We start from the raw sequence: 21,883 nt of genomic DNA on the forward strand, positions 1-21,883 counted from the left end.
GACATAGCATAACTGTAAAAAGGTAAGATTGTTCTTTCACGTGATTTTTATACAAGACATTAATGGTCAGGTGTGAACAACAAAAATTGAAAGATAAGGTGTCAAATTGCAATTTGAAGCTAACAAGGTGGCAAATTGCAGTTTTCTCTATAGAAAAACTAGGTTAGAACCACGTGTAATACACGGGTTGAATAAATGTAATTTTATATACCAAATAATAGAAATATATATCTTTAAAAATCTCATTTATCACATGAGCTGAATAAATGTAATTTTATATATTTAAGAAAACCCGTATATTGTACGGGTTGAGTAAATTTAATTTTATATATTATATAATGAAAAAAGTTACGCTTTTAAGAACCTCATGTATTGTATGGGTTGAGCACATGTAATTTTATATACCAATCAATAAAAAGTTATATCTTTATATACTCTGTGTATTATACGGATTGAATAAATCTAATTTTGTATACCACATAATAAAAAAAGTTATATTTTTAGAAACCCGGTGTATTACATGAGTTGCATAAATGTAATTTTGTATAGTAAATAATAAAAATATTATATCTTTGAAAAACCTCATTTATTACATGGGTTGAATGAATCTAATAAAAAATTATATCTTTAAAAAAACTAACGGATATACTTGATATATGATGTATGGGGTGATTGCGGTGATGGTTCTTATAGATGTCACGTAAACATAGTGAATATCGTATTTGAGTTGAGAGTTGAACACGAAAATAAAAGTATAGAACCAATAAACATTGATTAATATTTTTGTTTACCCCTTATAAACATTTTTGAAATAGATTATACCCTTAACTACTTTAGTTTAATAAAATAAATAAATGATTTACATTATAGGGGATGGTTCAAATAAAAACCACTTTTATCGCGAAAACTCGAAAACTAACTAAAAAAGCTTAAAAACACACAAAAACAATTTTTTTCAATTTTTTTATTAAAATCGCTAGTTTTTTTATATAAAAAAATTCAAAAAAAAATTGTAGTGCGCATGTGTAATAATTCACATGTGTACATACACATGTGCACTACTAAATTATTTTTTTTGAAAAAAGGTTTTTTTATATAATTTAAATAGCAAAAATTGGTATGTAAAAAATATTGGTATGTTTTTTAGGCTTTTTTAGTTAGTTTTCGAGTTTTCGCGATAACTAGTGATTTTCATTTGAACCTTCCTCTACATTATATTAATTTATATTTGAGTTAATTACGTAGTTAGTCCCTGTGGTTTGCACAGAGTAACATACTTAGGTACTAATAGTTTAGAATCACATTCTAGGGTATTAACTTTTCATTTTGTAACGTTTGAAGGTATTAACGTTATTTGTAGGCTTAAAATCACATTCTATTAGTACCTAAATATGTTATTTTGTGCAAACCACAAGGACTAACTATGTTAATACCCTAGAAGTTAATACCTCCAAATGTTACAAAATGAAAAGTTAATACCCTAGAAGGTGATTTTAAACTATTAGTACCTAAGTATGTTATTTTGTGCAAACCACAGGGACTAACTATGTAATTAACTCTTTATATTTCAAAACATTATATTATCTCCTATACAAATTGTTTAAATTTATAATAAATTTTGATTTTATAATTATCTTTTAATTTAATTATGTATAATTAAGTAGGATAGAGAGGAAAAAACTAAAAAATAGATGGCTTCAATGAATAACATGTTTCATAGTTTCTTTTATTATATAGGTTTAGATTAGATAAAACATTGTTGAGGAAAATAAACCTTGATAAGATGTGCGGTTATCTGCGAAAGTTGTGTGAAAAACTCAAGTCACTTGTATCTTGGCCGCGAGTTTTAAAGTTGAATTTAACTTCATTTCTTGCATGACAAACATAACAATCCATCTATGCATAGTTCAAAATGGTTGGAAGTAGTACTTTCTCAAATTTTTAGCCTGTAACAAAGATGATGATCAAAAGTTTAAACGACTATCTCTACTACAAACATCATCATCCGGTGCACACTATTATCTAATACCATCTTTAATGCATGCAAAATCAAAACAAAATAAAACACCAAGAAGAGTCACTCCAGCTTCACTCTGTCCATATCACCAATCACTGCTTCAAGCTGCAACAAAGAAGCATATCTTTAGCCTTGTAATAATGCATACATATACTCTCTTAACTGAGATGCCGCCTGCTTTGGGGCACAGTTTTAAAAGATACCAAATTTTCAAATACCCGTTAATAAATAATAATAAAAAGAATCTTTTTTATATATATGTATGTGTGTGCGTGTGCTGAAAACTTTCTAAATCTTCATGGCCCAAAAGCACACTGTAATCCTGCTGCAACTTTTAAAGTGGAATAAGAAGGGAGATAAAAGACAAACCTTAACAATTTGACGCAAAAAGTAATCACCATATTGCTTAGGTGTCTTGGATTCCACCACATGAATCAAGTCCTGCAGAGCACAGTTGAAGGTATATTAAAAAATAGTGCAAGGAAGTAAGGAACTAACTTAAATAAGGAAGAAAGATATCCTACATCATCAATGTAGAAATCAATATCAGCGTTGGATATAGTCTTTCCATCAGCAACAACAGAATGTGTTTTGTGCTTGTATGTCATCAAGATCGTCCTGTAAAAATGAGGTTGATCAAGACTCGTAACGTAAAATAATAAGGAATAGACCCTTTTAGTAAAAATAAATACACAGAAGGTCACTAAGCCCTCAGGAGAGGCACACAGCAAATAGGTCAACAGTGTACAACCATAGTCATATGAAAATCTTTGCTTGTAATCCTTTTTTTTTTTTGTATCAGGGTACGTATTTCTGTGCCTTTTGCCTGAGAGATAGGCGAACCCTTAAATCGCATGATAAGCCACGATCTACAATCCGGATCGTCCGTACCGAATCGTGGTACGAACATGTTCCGGGTACGCTCCAAATCACATTTTCGACAATGGAATTAGCGTTCCGAGCAAGTAATTGAGTCATACCTGTAGAAATTCACAAAACACGTTTCTAGACTAAATGGGAACATCGAAATTCTGAATTCCCATTACGTTTTAAGGTCTATATTAGGGTTTGACTTCCCTAATTCCCCATTATCAATTCGCAATTCTGAATTTTATTGAAGATTTGGACCATGGTATTTAGAAAGTAAAGAAGTTCCAATGAAATATGATAACAGTTCTATTTTTTAGGGTTTACCAATATGCCCTATCCTTTCCTTTATTTCTTTTTTAACTAAATATGGTTTTAACCCTTTAATGGTACAGTTTTGGTCAATTTGAACCTTAATATTGTTTTAATTTGTTTATTGTACACAGAGCTTGGTGAGTTCTACACTGAGTGTATTAATAAGTTTATGTGCTTCTTTATTTTGTATATCGTACCACACATTATATGGTACGTCATACCGAAGCGATCCGAAAAGAGCCTACCCCCTCTCGTACCGAATTTTAAGGACCTAGCGCGAATCGTGATCCCGTTCCACGTTTCCGTACCGGAGCGTACCGCGAACTATGTGACTACGTTTTAGACTTTGACTACCAGAAAACAGACAATAACTAACCTTAAAGTAGATACATCAACTTCCATGTAGCTTGCAAGCTTTTCAAGAGAAATAGTTGAATAAACTTTCAAAAAGGTCCTCACAACTGACAGTTGTTGCTGCTGCTTTACTTCATAAAGAAACAGCTTTAACTGAAGCCTATATGCGTCCTATAACCATATAAAACCACAGAAATAAGTCTATAACTTGAAGAGTGATTAACAAATCTTTATATGAGAGATGGCAAGACAAGCGGGTTATATAACAGATCTGGGTTGTAACAAGTCATTTTTAGTACATACATCTCTTTTGGTCAGTTATCGTATACTATTTTTTTTCTTTTGCAAAACAATATTACTGATTGAGGTTAAAATATAAATCTTCGAAATATAAAGATTTAGGTAGTTGTATTATTAAAACACTTTTGGGAGACTTTCAACCTATTTGAACCATCTTATCCATTGAGGTTAGAATTAACATATGACCCTCTTAAACTAACCAACACATAACCCAAAATCAATACATTTTATACATGGTTCAAGTCGTGACATATAATAGAAACCAAATATAATATTGATATTGATTATAGACTCCTTCAAACAAAGAGATTCCAAAACATGTAAAGAAAAAACAGAAAGCCCTAGCAGCTCCAAAGCAACCTTATTGTAAGTTAATGAGCAAGATTTCACCTGGTTGTAGTTTACAAGTGGCTCTTCATAGCTTGGTGCAGAGGGTGTTATAAACTTGGGACAGGCATATGAGAAAAGCTCATCATAGAGGGCAAATGATTCATCATCGTATCGTTGCATTCTTGACATTTTTTCCCCATATTTCTCCCTTAGTTGAGAGTTGACAGTTTCATCAACAAGTTTGACTTGAGGACAAAGTGAGAGGCAGATTGTTAGCAAAGCATACATCTGTTCATTCTTCTTTAGGATTTGCTCATACTGTGGTGATTTCTGGTGATACTGCTTAGTCTTGTAAATGTACAAAAGGATTTTGTTGAACTCGTGTATAGCCTCTACATACCTGCATAATAAGTGGCTTGTTAACTGAGCATAATAAATTATGCAAAAAAAGAAACTGGAATAAAGATGATGAAGGATAAATATACCTCCTCAACATAAGATTGGCAAAGCCATAATGATAGATGGTGGTTATGTGACTGCCGATAACACTGGTGTAAACTCCTTGTTGAGTTATGTCAATTGGAAGTAAGCATTTAAGGCCAGTTTGATAATCTCCCAATAAACAATGAACTCTTAGCAAACCAACCATGCTGAAGTAGCCCAAGACCTTCAACACATTACTTCCACCAGTATAATCATATCCATCAGTTGCTGTGAACTGTTCAAGGCCTTCTTTTTCCTTGTCCAGAATCTGAATGATAGAAGACTTTTCCATCAATGCTTGCAAAAAGTTGAGTACACCATACACATTCCAGGCCTGTCAAAAACATTATTTATTTATTTATCAACTCAGTCAGTCAGGCAACATAATAATAATAATAATAATAATAATAATAATAATAATAATAATAATAATAACAAAGAAACAATTATACCTGGTCGTGTTGCCTGAGTAAAGCAATCTCCTGCTCGGTTTTGTTTTTCATTTTGGCCCGGTACTGACAAAAGGACTGATATTGATACACAAACTCATCCACCATGTCCCATAGCCACTGGTTAGGCAACTGCATATTCACCACGCCATGCAACACCACCTGCAGAAGACAGAAAATGATACTTGATTTAGTATTTTCAAGGAAGGAAGGAAGGAAGGAAAAAGGGAAGGGAAGGTGCCTGCCTGAAAGAGACTGCAGTAGTTATCCCAAGAATCAATCCTTTGGTTAAGAGTGGGAGACAAGCGAGCATAGAGGTGGCGATACCACATCTCGCGGTAGAGCAAGCAGAATACATGGTCGTTGTCAACGTACTGAGCAACCGCTTCAACGGAGGGCCAGGGGGTATCCTTGAACATACGGTCGCTTAGGGTATGGAAGGATGTTTCATACATCTGGTGGATCTCGTAAACGTTCTTCTCCCGGATATGACGGTACAGGTGCACCACGAACGATTTCACCGGGTCCGGCACGTACGAAGGGTCGTAACCTCCCTCCATCGCCACTCCCTCTTCGTAATCGTAACCGCCGCCCGCCATTGCTCAGATCAGATCAGATATTCTTCGATTAGGGTTCCCCCCACTCACTGCCTTGCCTTTGTACTTGGCTTGGGCCTCATTCAAATATTGGGTCTAAAAGCCCGTAGTCTAACTCAAATATTGAATACGGGCCGAATCAGAACCATCCTACAATTATTTCAAAACTAATTTCTTTTTTTTCAATTGTTCTAATTTAATTATAACTAGTGGGATTTCATCGCACTTCGCGGCAGATTTTTGGTCAATGTCGATTTAATTCATTACAATATCGACACTCGATATAGCAATTGACACATGCTTTAAATCGACCAAAAACTGTAAAAGAATACCGGTACTGGTTCCGGTGTTGTTCGGCCGGTAGCGGTTCAGTTGGTCACGATATCAGTACGGTACCAACACTTGATATAGCTTACAATACCAAAAAAAAACTCTATTGTGAATACAACTTTGTGTAGAATCTTATACCGCCACGTCGAGAAAACCATAAAAAGAAGTATGGTGCTGATATCGATTTTTAGCTGGTATCTGAAAAGGATGATATAGATAAAAAAACAACTATATTTGATCCTTTCGAAGATTACTTTTATCGAATCATACATAAAAATAAGCACATCGCAATGCTATATTCGGAAATTTATAAAACGCTATATTATGTTATTACTAAAAACAAAAAGGGTAAACAACATAATCTTATAAAAAAATAGCCGATGTTTTGCAACATCGGTACCGACTTTGTTTGAATGGTATTGGTTCGCTTCGTCATGATAAAGAATTAAAAAAATCAACTATATGTGATCCATAAGAATAACTTTTATCGAATCGTATATAAAAATAAACACGTGGTAATGGTATATTCAGAATTTTATAAAATGTTATATTACATTACTAAAAAGAGTGACACAACCTTACTAACATGTAAGTTTGTGCTTCATCTACTTGTACATTATTACTCACAGACCAGTTTTAAATAAAATTTATATATATATATATATATATATAAACAGACACTTCACAACGGCATGATCGCAACTTTATTAAACATCATATTTTTATGTTATAAGCGAAAAAAATATAGTTAACAGTAATTTAATAATAAAACATTATAATAAAAATAGTAATATAATAAAACCATAAAAAACAAAACAAAAGTAATTAAACAATTCAAAAAAAGACTACACTGACATGGTGTTTTACCTGCTACGCCACACTAAACTTTCTTACAATGTCACATTAGAATACAGAAAACCTAAAGGACCAAATGTTGACAAAGGTAACTAAATTTATTATTCCACAACATGTTATCAATTAATATATATATATATATATATATATATATATATATATATATATATAGGGTTGAGTTCATTTCAGAACCTTTAAATAAGAACTTTCAGAACTCCTAATAAACAATCATTTTATATATAAGTTTTCGTATTTAGGATCTTTTTATCATCTATTGTGTGTATTTCTTTGATTACATACATGTTAAAAAAGTTTACATATGTTTAATTGCCAAAATTATATATATGTGTCATAAGTAATTACATATATGTAAAAAAAACTAGTTTACATATGTGTAATTATAAAATTACATATAAAAAATGATTAAATTACTCTTAACATGTATGTAATCGTAAAAATACACATAATAAATGATAAAATTATCCTAAACATAAAAATATATAAATAAAAAGATGAGTTAAATACCTGGTTGGTCCTTGTGGTTTGCGAAAATTGCAAACTTGGTCCCAATGGTTCACTAATTACACACTTGGTCCCAGTGGTTGCAATTTTCGCACTCGGTAGTCCTTAACACTAACCTAAGTTAAAATTTCTCAGTTAAATGTGTGCAACCCCTAAACAATTTAGAAAATTAAAAAAAAAGGCCACACTCATCTCCCCATCTACCTGCACCCCCCTTCATCACCACCATGTAACTAGACATTTAACTCTAATAATAATAACTCACTTTCACAAATCTTGATACAGTTTCATCAAACCCTAACAATGAACACCCCAAATTTCTTCCATCTTCTCCTTTCACTCGCAATTTAAACCGCTATTGTCTCTGCTTTCTCCCCCCGCCGATTACCACCTCATTGACTGCGGCACCACCGTCTCCACGGTGGTTGACCATGACCATCAGCCGTTCACCAGTGACGGGTCCTTTTCAACCCTCTCATCAACCAAATCTTTGTCATAAAAGAACTCAAACCCAGATCCCAATTTGTCCCCAATTTATCACACAGCTAGGGTTTTCACGAAACCCTCACATTACAAATTCAAAATTGAAGAAAAAGAACTCACTTGGTACATATTTATTTCTATAAATTCGATTTTATGAATATTGGAACCACGTCTCATGATCAATTTCATGTTTCTGCTAATGGGTATGTGTTACACAAATACTCTGTTTCGAAAGGAAGCCCTAGAATTAAGGAATTCATGTTTCTGCTAATGGGTATGTGTTGTTACACCTTTTAATGATTCTTTGTGGAGAAATTGGGTTCCTGATGATGGGTTTTTGAAATTGGGTGATGGGTTAATCGAAAACTATAAAAAGATTCACTTAGATGGTCAGATTAATTACTGAATAGGGTTTCAGTTATGAACTTGAATTCAGAGTTGCAGGTGACACGGTGGTCGAGTTACGGTGTGAGGGTGCAGGTGGTGAGTGTGGGTTACATGGTGGTGGTGAAGGGGGGTTTCTGGGGTGAATGGTGTTGGTTATTTGGGTGTGACGTTGAGGAGTAGCGGTGGTAGAGATTTTAATGGTGGCGGAAGTGGAGATGTATGGTGGCGGTGGTGGAGATTGATGGTGGTGGAGGTGGTGATGGATGGTGGTTGTTGTGGTAGGAGTGAGAGAGATAATGGGGAATATGAGTGTGGCTATCTTTTTATTTTTTTTTTAAATTGTTCATGGGTAAATAAGTAATTTTGCACACACTTAACTGAGAAATATAACTAATGTTAGTGTTAAGGACCACCCGAGTGCGAAAATTGCAACCACTGGGACTAAGTGTGTAATTAGTGAACCCTTGGGACCAAGTTTGCAATTTTCGCAAACCACAGGAGTTCTGCGAGTTCTGTAAATATTTATGGTTCTGAAATGATCCTGGCTCTATATATATATATATATATGTATCGTACAATTGGCCTTAACGTACACGACTTGAAATCGCGTGTTATATCTGGAAATTGCATGTTGTTATATGTTGGTGAAATCGCATGGATGTATACAAAATCGCATGGGGATGTTTCAAAACACAAATCGCATGTTTGAAAGATAAAATCGCACGTTGGAAAACAACCGCGTACGCAATGTATGTTAAGACATTTTGTACGTTAACTAGCCTATTTATATATATATATATATATATGGTGGGGTTCGGCTACAAAGTCCATTTATGTAACGTATCCCTCGGTGTGGTTGACCTTATGTATAATTTCCAAGGCCCAACTCTTTGCCGAAAAATTAAGAAAAATCATTTACTATGCAATAGCCAGATTCGTCACTTTCTGACTGCAGATTACGGAAAAATTCATTTAAAAATCCTAGATTACCCAATTGACCCGATTCCACTTGGAAATTCGTAGAGACACCTAAGACTATCTACTGTATAAATTTCAAGACTTAACTCCAACTATTCCCCAAGATATGACGTAAAACACAACACACAAATTCTGCAGAAAAATGCAACTTTGACCACTGAAACAAAATAATTCGTTTAAAATATCATACGACATCGAAAATTTTTGAATCCAGCGCCATTAGAAGCGTATTTCGAAATACTACGTTTTGGACTCAAGAAAATCCAGTTTTCGTTATGTTATGACCCGGCTACAGCCAACTAAAGTCGGCTGTAACAGTTAGACAGTTTTCTGTTTTAGCTCTTAGTGACACAAAACAAGTTTCTATTGGTTCCGGTAACATGTTTAGCGAACAACACTTATACATCACTCACAGCAGGTTATCATCCAACTCAGATTATTTATCACTGAAGCATTAAGAATCAAAACCCTAAAAATTTATATCAAGTCATTTAGATCCCTTAACCCACTGTGTATTATTTCTAACAACCTAGTCAACATGTAACACCACATATATCGAGGATCATCAAGCAACACAAAGAACACAACCGTGCTAACATAGTTTTAGTAACGGAAAATCATGAATATAAACATCTAGGATTATAATCAAACGAAAACTAGCGTCGACACCTAGCAAGTTTGATTGTCGGTCGGTCCTGGTTGCGAAGAGAGAAAGAGACCAAGAGCGAGAGAGTAGCAACGGTGGTGGGGGGTCGCCGACAGCGTACGTCGAGGGGAAGGAGAAAGGGTGTGTTAGGATTTTTTTTTATTTACGATACACACGCACACATGCACGTATTACATAAAGGGGTTTTGGGCTTAGGGCGGTTTGGGGTTGGGTTCGATTGGGTCGAGATCAAGAGAAGGGGAAATGGGGTGGCGGTTTGGCTTTGTTTAACTTAGGCCAAGAGCTAGAGGGGGCGGGGTTGGGTTCTTGTTTAACGAGTTGGGTTACGGGATCAGGTTGAGTCGCCACTAGTTTAGGTTTCGAATAAATTCGTACAACAATGTTTCGAGTTTAGGTAATTATATGTATACATACATATATACATTTAAGGGTGTAATGATTAATTGTACGATGCGACAATTAAAAACGTAATTACACGTAAATACGATATTGAGAAATTGAGTAGTTAGAACCTTCAAAATACGGGTTGTCACATAAAATGGCACATTTGGGTAAATGTAGAAACCTAGAATGAGTCTCAAAACATATAATCGACACCAACCATACCTCTACATTGAGAACTTATCTATATATCAATTAAATAAGCACTCTTATGTAAGCAAGCTGAGTGTGTCAGCTCACTAAACACTTGGAATCGAACCGAGTTAAACAAGCTCTTGTCTAAATTGAAGCTTACTTACTAAAAGAGCTCGAGCCCAAGGTTCACTAAAGAAGTCTAGTACTTATATAAATTACAACACCGAACCTGGGAAAAAGACATTATACATTTAAAATCATCAAAGTTAGACGAAGTTTTGTACAACAGGTCAACTCACTAACACTTTACCTACAATGAAGAAGCACGTGTCAGCCTCCGTGAATGCCCTTCCTCTTTTTAGTTTTGCATTCGTGTTTCTTTCTTGTATACGCGGATATTTGCAACAAGAAGAGTTTCACACCCTTTGCCTACTTGAATTAGTACTAGTACGGGACAGGTTTCGTGGATCTTCGTCATCGTCGTCATCATCAGATGAAAAATATGATGACCCCATCCAAGATCTAAACCCCTCATTTACTCGTCTCTCCACATCTGGTCCTGGTGTGAATTCCGCTTCCAACATTTCCAGCCCCAGATTACGACTTCTTTCATCAGGACCGGGTTTTCTTCTGAGGTAGAAGGCGGTCCCACCATACAGAATGACTAGGCCCCATGATGCGATCTCATAGCACCAGAACAAGGGTATGGAACACTTACTTCCTAGTGTCAGCAGAGTAGAACCAAGAAACAGTGCCAGAACACCGAATATGATGCCAAATACCAAGTTCAGAATCGATAGGCAACGGACTCCGCCTGCATTCACATTAACAAACTGTCATATCTTGCATTTAATGATGTGGAGAAATATATCTTAACATGTGACAAACACTATCCATACAGAAAAACAAACATGGAGAGGACAACAGAAAATACTAATCCAAGGTGGCAAGATGGTTGAAACAAGCCATTCTTTATACACGTAGGGTTGGGTTGGGTTGACTCGCAAACATTTCTAAATATTTACATCTAAACAAGGCATTAACTACGATTACAATATGATATTATTACAATTATAATTTTAGTTCAAAAAGGTGTTTAACTCCGTGGAACATAGCTGCAAGCTATGATTGAAGGGCAACAAAGAGAGAGTTGGAGCGATAGGTATTGGATAACGAATCCAGGTAAATAGTGCTTGCTTAGTGGCGTGACTGGGCAAAGGGCAAATCTAAAAGTTTGTCGCCTTTGGTTGTACATAAGATGATAAGAGGTAAGAAACTTCACAGATAGGGTACTTCATGTTTTTTATATTATTGAATTGTGTGTATTTTTCTAATTAAGTTATTTATAGTTCATACTTCACAAATAGAAGCGCCTTCGCCTTGCAGAGATCCAGTTGAAACAGATCCCAATGCCGTTTATTACTAGAAAGTATTCATTTCATTTTTTAAAAGGCTGGCCACAGCATACAATATATTTCAAAAGGCTCAGAAAACGCATTTCCCCATGCAGCTAATGCCACCAATATGCGTGTTACTGTTTACAATAACCATGTTTAATGAATACCAGCTAGCAAATTCAAAGAGGTATAGCAGTTTATTTGTGGAGAATAGACTTGTCAGAAGGTATTCTGTTATTGTGGAGAATAAACTTTTCAAAAGAGTATTCTATTATTGTGCTAGATCAATTGTCCAATTATTTAGCTCTAGTTTGAGCTAATAATGTCATCATTCTTACCTTTAAGCCAAAAACTAGGAGCACCCAACATAAGAGCCAAACTAAACATAAGTCAATCAAGTCAGAACAGATACCTCTCTTAGAAGCACAATAGTTATTCTCAACCACCTTCAGGCATCCATGTCTCGTTGGAGCAGTATAAGCTACAGTAATTCCTGCATATAATTTTTACAATGCTGAATTGCTTAAATCACAATGGTGAAAAAGTAGTTATGTAAAAACTGATAACAGTGAAGGCATAGCAAATCAAGCAAGCACAGTTAGCAGGATACTTCATATATTTAGCATGAACATGGCTATAACATGTAATGCCACCCCATAAATTCATGAATTTGGTGAATCCAACTTGCACTCCAAACAGAAGGTAGAATGTCCACTATCCAGACTTACAAGAAATCACTATACCATCATCAGACATCCAATTTTATCTAAGCTACAATGAGGTTTCGACTTTCGAGCCTTGTTTACTTAATTCTTAAAACTAGATAGACCCCAACTTCACAAAAAATTGTCCACCTTTATCTTTAGTTTGTCACAAGAAGAATTTTTACTTCCAAGATAATATATCAAGTTCCCATTCAAAAATTGCCCTAGTTGGCTAATTGTGCATTACTTCAAAAGAGTAGTAATATCAGCATTTAGCTATTACATATTCCTAAAACTGTGTTTTCTTTCTTGTGAACAATTATTATAAAAAGGAGAGAGTAATATCAGTTTTAACACCACCTAACCTTGCACGTGCAAGTATTTGAACCCACATCACTTTTGTACTAGACCACTAGGTCATGAGTGAAGAGGCAATGCATTCCAGCAGTGCTAACTGAGTTTGATTTTTTTTCAGAAAAAAGAAAGGAAGAGAAGAATAGATAGATACCTAACTATAGCATACTTACAACGCCATTGCCACCACCTAAGGTATATAAAATGTTAGGCGAGCTATCGCTATAAAATGTGCAAGTCTGTCACAATTGAGACTCCCAACAAACTCGAATTTTAAGAGCCAAGAATAACTGATCACTTTTCTGTACTAATATTGCCACTTTGCTCCCTGTCTCATCGCTAGCCATTACACATTTCTAGTCATATCTAGTTCTTCTTTAGTGATGTAATACAGCAGGGTTCAGAAACAGAAGTTGTTATAAACTCTGTGCTCGCTGAACCACTTGCCAGTTTGAATGGGAAGAGATGATGAGCAGAATAAATTTGTGTTTGAGTAAGAGCAATACCAAAATAATCGGTACTCTAGGGGAATACAAGAAGAAATATAACAATCTTATTATGTTAATGACATAGCTGCTATTTCTTTTCAGAAATGACACAACCAAGGGTCAACTAGTATCACAATCTTATATCGTTTTTCCTTTTTCAGAAATGATACATTCAAGATGGCATCCATCCCTCCCTTCCTACTACCTAAGTGCAAAATATCTGCTGTATCTAAAAACAAGTAGTCTTCTATTCTTTCTAGCTAGCTCATAAACCGAATATTGCTTGGTATGCATACAATAGTTGTAACAACAACAAGGGAAGGGAAGAGAAGATAAGTTACTGACCTGCAACAAGATAAAGCGAAGATAAGAGAAAAAGTAAAGCAGAAGGAAGAAAGAGGACCATCCAATAATAATCAACAGTCTCTTGATCCGTAAGATAAAAGGCACCGCCATCGGTATTAATCTGGAGAGGCTGCATCCTAAGATCTTTGCAGAAGGGCCGCCTTCCAGGATCAGTGGGAAACATGATCTTGAAACTAATAAGAGTAGAAATGAAGATGGAGAATGCAATGAAAGCGAAAGCGGAGATGAAGATCGGTCTCTGTATTTTACTCCAAGCTTTATCCTCCTCACGAAGACTCTCGTATTCGTCTTTCTGCATGAATGCTTGTCGTAAGGCGTCTCCGATTATGGCCATTCTACGGAGGTGATTTGGTTTATGACAGACCACCAATCGATTCATAAAATAAACCCTAGAACTTACTTGGGGAAGATATAACTAGCTGAGGGACCCACTCCTTTGATTCATTTTCATGTTTGTTTGTTTGTTTTGCTCAATTATTATAATCATCCTAACCCATGAATTTCCCGTGTAACAAAATTTAATTATAATTTGGGATAATTTTGTAGAATACTAACCAAGGCTAATGCTAGACAAAAAAACCCTAAAAATTTTAAGAAATTCTAGAAAACCCAACCTTCCGACATTGTTTTTTTGAAAAAAATAACACATGTAATATATATGTTTTTAAGAGTTTTGGGCAAAAAACAAAAACAAAAAAGCGCCGAAGGATTTTTTTTTTTAAATAAACAAATTTCAGCAACTTTTGTGACTAACATGTGTTAGACAAAAAATGTTGAAACTTTTTTATTTTTTTAAAAACATTCCTTTGGCGCTTTTTTGTTTTTTTGGCCCAAAACTCTTAAAAACATGTATATTACATGTGTTATTTTTTTCAAAAAAAAAATGTCGGGAGGTTAGGTTTTCTAGGGTTTCTTAAAATTTTTAGGGTTTTCTATATAGCCCAACCCTACTAACCAAATTTTAAAAGTATTCTAATTAGGTAACTCAAGTTTTAAAAGTGTTCTAAACAAGTCACTCAATATTCATTTTTCATTAAAATTAAGGGTTTTTTAATCCATTCCATATGTAACTATGGTGATGTGAATTTTTGTTTCTTGTTTCCCTTTTATTTGATGTCAACGTTGAGTGATGACGTCAATTTTAACATTTTTTTTTAGTTTTTATTGTAATTAAAGTGTTTTTATTTTTAATAAATATCTTTCTATACTAATAAACAAAAATCTTTTTTGAACACGTGTCATTCTCTGATAATTTCTCACCCTTATTTTCTTATTTATCTCTTTTATTAAATAATAATAATATTTGTAACATCCGTCAAAATGGGATCTCAAAATCCGACCCGTTTTAAAATCCGGATCTTAACCTTGGAAACCTCGGAAAAATTTTCGTGAAATAAAGAATTTATTCTAATATCAAATTAGTTATTTATAATTCTAGTTAATTAATTTAATTAATCCTTTACATTTCAATCTTTCATTATAAACTAGTTAGAGTTAACTTAGTTAGCACAGTTAGTATTGTCTAGGGGGCACACTGTAAATTCTGGAGCTTTGAAACCAAATTTGCCGCCATACAACTGTTGACAGCGATGAAGTCAACAAGTCCCTTTGATCTCGGGATTGAAATCCTGTTACCGCGTTGCCATTTTCGGGACTGATTTCCGTGTTTCCTTTTTAGACTCCAATCACGAACCGTACGTTCCGTTGGCGACCCATGAGCCCATAAAAACCGACTCTCCCAACCATTTCCAACATCCCACAACCTGTTTCGATACCCTTCACACAACTCGACACCCTCACTATTTGATAACATCTTTCGTATAACTTCGCACTCTTGCCAGGACAACCGGAGTTTCACCGGAAAGAAACAAACATTGCCGGAGGACCTGCTCGTCACCGGTGATACGCGGAGTTTTACGTCGGAATACCCAACCCATCGGAGCTCGGAGACATTGCCGGAGTTCAAAGATCTCGCCCGGGAACTCGTCTCGTTCAGATAATCGCTCTCGTTCGTTCGTTTTCTCAATTTTACTCGTGCGTTATTTTACAAGGAATCACAAACGCAACCACTGTGAGTAGATCTTACTTTTCCCCCTTTTGTCACTTTAAATTTTTGGGGTGTTTCATGTGTCACCTTTTCTATGTTTCGTATACTTTTCAATAACATGCCAAGTTAAGTGTTATATGTGCTCATGGTTTGTTTCGTACGTGCATTACATGTTATCATTCATATGCTATATGTGTTTACCGCTTAGTGTCAAGTGTTTCATAGTATCGCTTTTCGCCTTTTGAGGCTTGAATCGCATCATTGTTTCGCTTTTCGCCTTTCGGGGCTTGAATCGCATCATAGTTTCGCTTTTCGCCTTTCGGGGCTTGAATCGCATCATGGTTTCATAGTATCGCTTTTCGCCTTTCGGGGCTTGAATCGCATCATTGTTTCATTTCTTATGGTTTGTTATGTCATGTTACATTATTTACATATGGATTGGTTGATAGTTTGATTAATTGATTTATGTCGCCTATTACTTAATATTGCATGTTAAATAATTTTTATTAAATAAAATCAAATAAACTTTTAAAGTTTGATAAAAACAAATAAAGATCTATTCACTAACCTTTGTTGACCCAAAAACTATTTTTACACATGATACAGGTGAACATGCTTGAAGAGAAGATTGGACACAGGATGGGTCTTAGTTAACAAGAAACGGATAAATGTAGCTTAGTGGTTATGATCATTGTCTTATTTGTAATTCTTTATTTGAATTATTTTGTTATGTGAAACATTTGTTATGAATAAATCATTATTTAAACAAGTAATAGCAAGTCATAAGCTCTTCGGATCAACCCAATCATGCCCCGATCACCTATTCCGCTGCGGGTCGGGGTGTGACAATATTAAACATCAATTTAACTAAATCTATTTATCTCTTTTGTTTTCATAATCTGAAATTGATTTCTTTTTTAACTTTAAAGTTTCAATCTTTGGCAATTTAAGTTTAAAGTTTCAATCTTTCTATATTAATAAACAAAAATCCTTTTTGAACACGTGTCATTCTCTGATAATTTCTCACCCTTATTTTCTTATTTATCTCTTTTATTAAATAATAATAATATTAAACATCAATTTAACTAAATCTACTTATCTCTTTTGTTTTCATAATCTAAAATTGATTTTTTTTTTAACTCTAAAGTTTCAATCTTTGGCAATTTAAGTCTAAAGTTTCAATCTTTGGTATTTTAACCCTTTTGATTGATTTGATTTTTCACTTCTAATTCAAAAGTTTTCATCTTTTGCAATTTAACCCCTTTATTTTTTTTTACTTTCAACCCAAAGCTTTTCATCTTTTTTCAATTTAATCTCAACACTTTTTTTTCTTTCAACTTTAGTCTGTTATATACTTTTCATCTTTCATAAGTTCTCCGTTTAACGTGTCGTTCTAAATTTCCGAGTTAACACGCCGCAACGTGCGTGTGGGGTTCAACATTTTTTCATCTATTTTTCCCTGTTTGACATGTCCGTCGCAGCCCGTCTATTTTTCCCCATTTGATAGGTCTGTCGCAACGTGCGAGTCAGAGATCGACTTAGTTATTTTTTTCTCGGTTTTACACACAGGCTCGTGGTCATGTGAGAAACATTTGCCTTTTGTCTAACATGATATATAACTAATGAATCCCCGCCGCATTGCGGCGGGTGGTAATTCTAGTAAATTAATATATTAAAATAATTCGACCCCAACATCTTATGCTCTATTTTTTCATTGACACATAGAAAAAAGGACATGGCTCGATTTAGATGTCAAGTTATGTAATTGGGACAAAAACGATGCAAGTGACCTAATTAGAACACTTTTAAAATTTAGTTACTATTCTGTAACATTTTCCCTTATAATAGATCTGTGTCATAAAATAACAGAAAAATATGTTTTTACAAAATGTTTATTGAGTTACGTTATTTTTAAATTTTATTAAAACGAGGCTTTAGGACCCGCGTGTTACGGCGGGACCATCAAATCAGATAAAAAATAGATATAAAAACGTTAAACCACGTACGTAGATGTTGATTGTTAACTCGCCAAATTTAGAAAAAAAATATAAAAATATTTCAAAAGTTTACAAAATACATTTAGGATTAGATTAAAAAAAAAACAATGAGTGTCATATTTTGCTTGAGTAAATTGTCATTTTAGTCCCTGAGTTTTGTCCAAATTTGTCATTTTAGTCCAAATAGTTTTTTTTGCCTCTGGGTCCCTGACTTTTCCCTTTTGTTGCCATTTTGATCACATACACTAACTCCATCCAAAAACTCCATCTTTAACTAGGGGTATTTTGGGGATTTTCATTTTAAATGTTTTCATTTGCCATTTTGATCCAATTCCAAAAAATCAAAAAAAAATCCAAAAAATCAAAAAAATTCTAAAAAATCATAAAAATTCTAAAAAATTCTAAAAAATCTAAAAAATCCAAAAAATCCGTTTCGAGCTGCGTTTCGACGCGAACCGTTTCGACCCGAACCGTTTCGAGCTGAACCGTTTCGACCAAAACCGTTTCGAGCCGAACCGTTTCGACCCGTACCGTTTCGACCCAAACCGTTTCGAGCCGAACTGTTTCGAGCCGAACCCTTTCGAATCGAACCGTTTCGAGCCGAACTGTTTCGAACCGAACCGTTTCGAGTGAACCGTTTCGACGCGAACCGTTTCGACCCGTACCGTTTTGACCCGAACCGTTTCGAGCTGAATCGTTTTGACACGAACCGTTTCGAGCTGAACCGTTTCGACGCGAACCGTGCCTCGAAACGGTACGGGTCGAAACGGTTCAGCTCGAAACGGTTCGGTTCGAAACGGTTCAGCTAGAAACGGTTCGGATCGAAACGGTTCAGCTCAAAACGGTTCGGCTCGAAATGGTTCAGTTTGAAACGGTTCAGCTCGAAACGGTGCAGCTCGAAACGGTTCGCGTCAAAACGGTTCGCGTCAAAACGGTACGGGTCGAAACGGTTCGCGTCGAAACGGTTCAGCTCGAAACAGTTCGGGTCGAAACGGTACGGGTCGAAACGGTTCGCGTCTTAACGACTCAGCTCGAAACGGTTCGGGTCGAAACGGTACGGGTCGAAATTTGCCATTTTAGTCCAAATAGTTTTTTAGTCCCTGAGTTTTGTCTAAATTTGCCATTTTAGTCCAAATAGTTTTTTTTTGCCTCTGGGTCCCTGACTTTTACATTTTGTTGCCATTTTCATCATTTTGTTTAACTCCATCCAAAAACCCAGTTTGTAACAGGGGTATTTTGGGGATTTCCTTAAAAAATGTTTTTAGTTGCCATTTTGATGCAATTCCAAAAAATCAAAAAAATCCAAAAAATTCAAAAAAAAATCTAAAAATTCTAAAAAATCATAAAAATTCTAAAAAATCTAAAAATAAAAAAAATTCTAAAAAATCATAAAAATTCTAAAAAATCCAAAAATCATTAAATGTTTCGGCACGAACCGTTTCGACCCGTACCGTTTCGAACCCGAACCGTTTCGAGCCGAACCGTTTCGACGCGAAGCATTTCGACCCGTACCGTTTCGAACCGTACCGTCGAAACGCTTCGCGTCGAAACGGTTCGGCTCGAAACGGTTCGGGTTCGAAACGGTACGGGTCGAAACGGTTTCGAAATGGTTCGGCTCGAAACGGTTCGCGTCGAAACGGTTCGGTTCGATACCGTACGGGTCGAAACGGTACGGTTCGAAACGGTTCGCGTCGAAACGGTTCGGTTCGATACGGTACGGGTCGAAACGGTTCGGGTCAAAACGGTTCGCTTGAAACGGTTCGCGTCGAAACGGTACGGGTCGAAACGCTTCGTGTCGAAACGGTTCGGGTCGAAACGCTTCGTGTCGAAACAGTCGAGCTCGAAACGGTTCGCGTCGAAACGGTTCGGTTCGATACGGTACGGGTCGAAACGGTACGGTTCAAAACGGTTCGCGTCGAAACATTACGGTTCGATACGGTACGGGTTCGAAACGGTTCGCGTCGAAACGATTCGGTTCGATACGGTACGGGTCGAAACGGTTCGGTTCGAAACGGTACGGGTTCGAAACGGTTCGCGTCGAAACGGTTCGGTTCGATACAGTACGGGTCGAAACGGTTCGGTTCGAAACGGTACGGGTCGAAACGGTTCGCGCCGAAACATTTAATGATTTTTAGATTTTTTAGAATTTTTTTGATTTTTTGGAATTTTTATGATTTTTTAGAATTTTTTTTTATTTTTAGATTTTTTTGAATTTTTTAAATTTTTTATGATTTTTTAGATTTTTTTTATTTTTAGATTTTTTTGAATTTTTTTGGTTTTTTGGAATTGGATCAAAATGGCAACTGAAAACATTTTTTAAGGAAATCCCCAAAATACCCCTGTTACAAACTGAGTTTTTGGATGGAGTTAGACAAAATGATCAAAATGGCAACAAAATGTAAAAGTCAGGGACCCAGAGGCAAAAAAAAACTATTTGGACTAAAATGACAAATTTAGACAAAACTCAAGGACTAAAATGGCAATTTACTCGCTTACAAAATATGTGCATAAACTTAAGCAAAAGCACGTGGATGACAACAACACTGTCAAATCAAAATGGCTCCTAATTTGCATATTCGATCAATTAAAACCTATATAAAAAAGCAAGTTCTTGGTGCATATGGTAGTTGTACCACTAGCTTTGGGAGTTTCTCAAAAAAAATTGAATTTTTTCTTTTTAACCCTAAAGTTTCAATCTTTTGCAAGTTAAGTTTAAAGTTTTAATATTTGTTTCCTTTTTAACCCTGAATTTTTAATCTTTGACAATTTGAGTTTAAAGTTTTAATCTTTCGTAATATTTGTTTCCTTTTTAACCCTAAAGTTTTAATCTTTGACAATTTGAGTTTAAAATTTTAATCTTTGGTAATTTAACCCCTTTAATTGATTTGAACTTTCACTTCTAATTCAAAAGTTTCCATCTTATACAATTTAACCCCTTTGATTAATTTGATTTTTCACTTTTAATTCAAAAGTTTCCATCTTTTGCGATTTAACCAGTTTCATTTTTTTACTTATGTGTTGTAACCTTCGCTTTGGGGGTTTTACAAAAAAAATTATTTTTTTTTACTTTTCACACAAAAGTATTTCATAAATTACTTTTAACCCAAGACTATTTGTTTTTTACTTTTAACACAAAACTTTTTTATCTTTTCCAATCTATCCTCACAACTTTTTTTGCTTTCAACTTTGGTTCTTTATAGTTTTCATTTTCTGCAAATTTTTCTCTTTATGCTTCGTTCTAAATTGTGTGACTTAACACATCGCAGCGTGCGTCTTTGGTTTAACGTTTTTATATTTCATTCTAAATTTTGCGAGTTAACACGACGCAACGTACGTGTGTGAGTGAACATTTTTACATTGTCTATTTTTTTTCCATTTGACAGGTTCAACATAACGTTCGCGTCCTAAATCGACTTAGTTATAACTAAAGAATTCCCGCCGCATTGCGGCGGGTCGTAATTCTAGTTTATATTAAATTAGCAAAATGCAGACCTTGTATAATCAATTTTATTGAGTTGCGAGGACATATAAATAATGATATCCATATATAATAAAATTAAAAGTTAAACATAAAACGTCATCCGTATATTTCATATTTAGGGAAAAAATGATAATATGATAGATAGCATTTATATAAAAAAACTAAATAATTAAAAATTAAACTTTAGTATAAAGCGATATAGTAAAATTATGGCACATTTTTTATGCTTGGAGCCGTATGATTTGCAGAATTATCAGTGAAGTGGAATAAAACTCTTTTTTAACACTGAAAAATAGTAATAAGATAATTTTTCAAAATTGTAAATAAAAAAAACATGATACAACACAACTATATTTGATACACAAACGAACTTGAAACAACTTTATTAACTTGAATTTAATTTGACCTTTTCTCATTTTCCATAGAATTTTAGGCCATTTTCTTTTTTTTTTCTTTACCCTTTCAATTCAGTTTTCTTTACCCTGACCTTCATCTTCGCAAGGACATAAACAACAAATGTGTTTGTCATTCAGACCCTAG

The 21,883-nt window shown here is 34.8% G+C and overlaps 2 protein-coding genes across 2 annotated transcripts; both read right to left on the minus strand.

The window, feature by feature from the left end:
* Positions 1 to 1,871: 1,871 nt before the first annotated feature.
* LOC110873805 (eukaryotic translation initiation factor 3 subunit L) lies at positions 1,872 to 5,781 on the minus strand. Its single transcript, XM_022122817.2, has 8 exons — positions 5,361 to 5,781; positions 5,119 to 5,277; positions 4,669 to 5,000; positions 4,244 to 4,583; positions 3,576 to 3,724; positions 2,542 to 2,635; positions 2,387 to 2,458; positions 1,872 to 2,122 (listed from the first exon to the last, which is right to left on the minus strand). The coding sequence occupies exons 1-8, from the start codon at positions 5,712 to 5,714 to the stop codon at positions 2,078 to 2,080; spliced, it is 1,545 nt and encodes a 514-aa protein (XP_021978509.1). The 5' UTR covers positions 5,715 to 5,781; the 3' UTR covers positions 1,872 to 2,077.
* A 4,714-nt stretch (positions 5,782 to 10,495) lies between these two features.
* Positions 10,496 to 14,241, minus strand: LOC110873806. The gene is made up of 3 exons (XM_022122819.2): positions 13,798 to 14,241; positions 12,319 to 12,399; positions 10,496 to 11,323 (listed from the first exon to the last, which is right to left on the minus strand). Exons 1-3 carry the CDS (start codon positions 14,195 to 14,197, stop codon positions 10,926 to 10,928), a joined length of 879 nt encoding a protein of 292 aa, XP_021978511.1. The 5' UTR covers positions 14,198 to 14,241; the 3' UTR covers positions 10,496 to 10,925.
* Between the last annotated feature and the right edge of the window lie 7,642 nt (positions 14,242 to 21,883).

The sequence above is a fragment of the Helianthus annuus genome, chromosome 8 (assembly GCF_002127325.2).
Source record: "Helianthus annuus cultivar XRQ/B chromosome 8, HanXRQr2.0-SUNRISE, whole genome shotgun sequence".
NCBI lineage: Eukaryota > Viridiplantae > Streptophyta > Magnoliopsida > Asterales > Asteraceae > Helianthus > Helianthus annuus.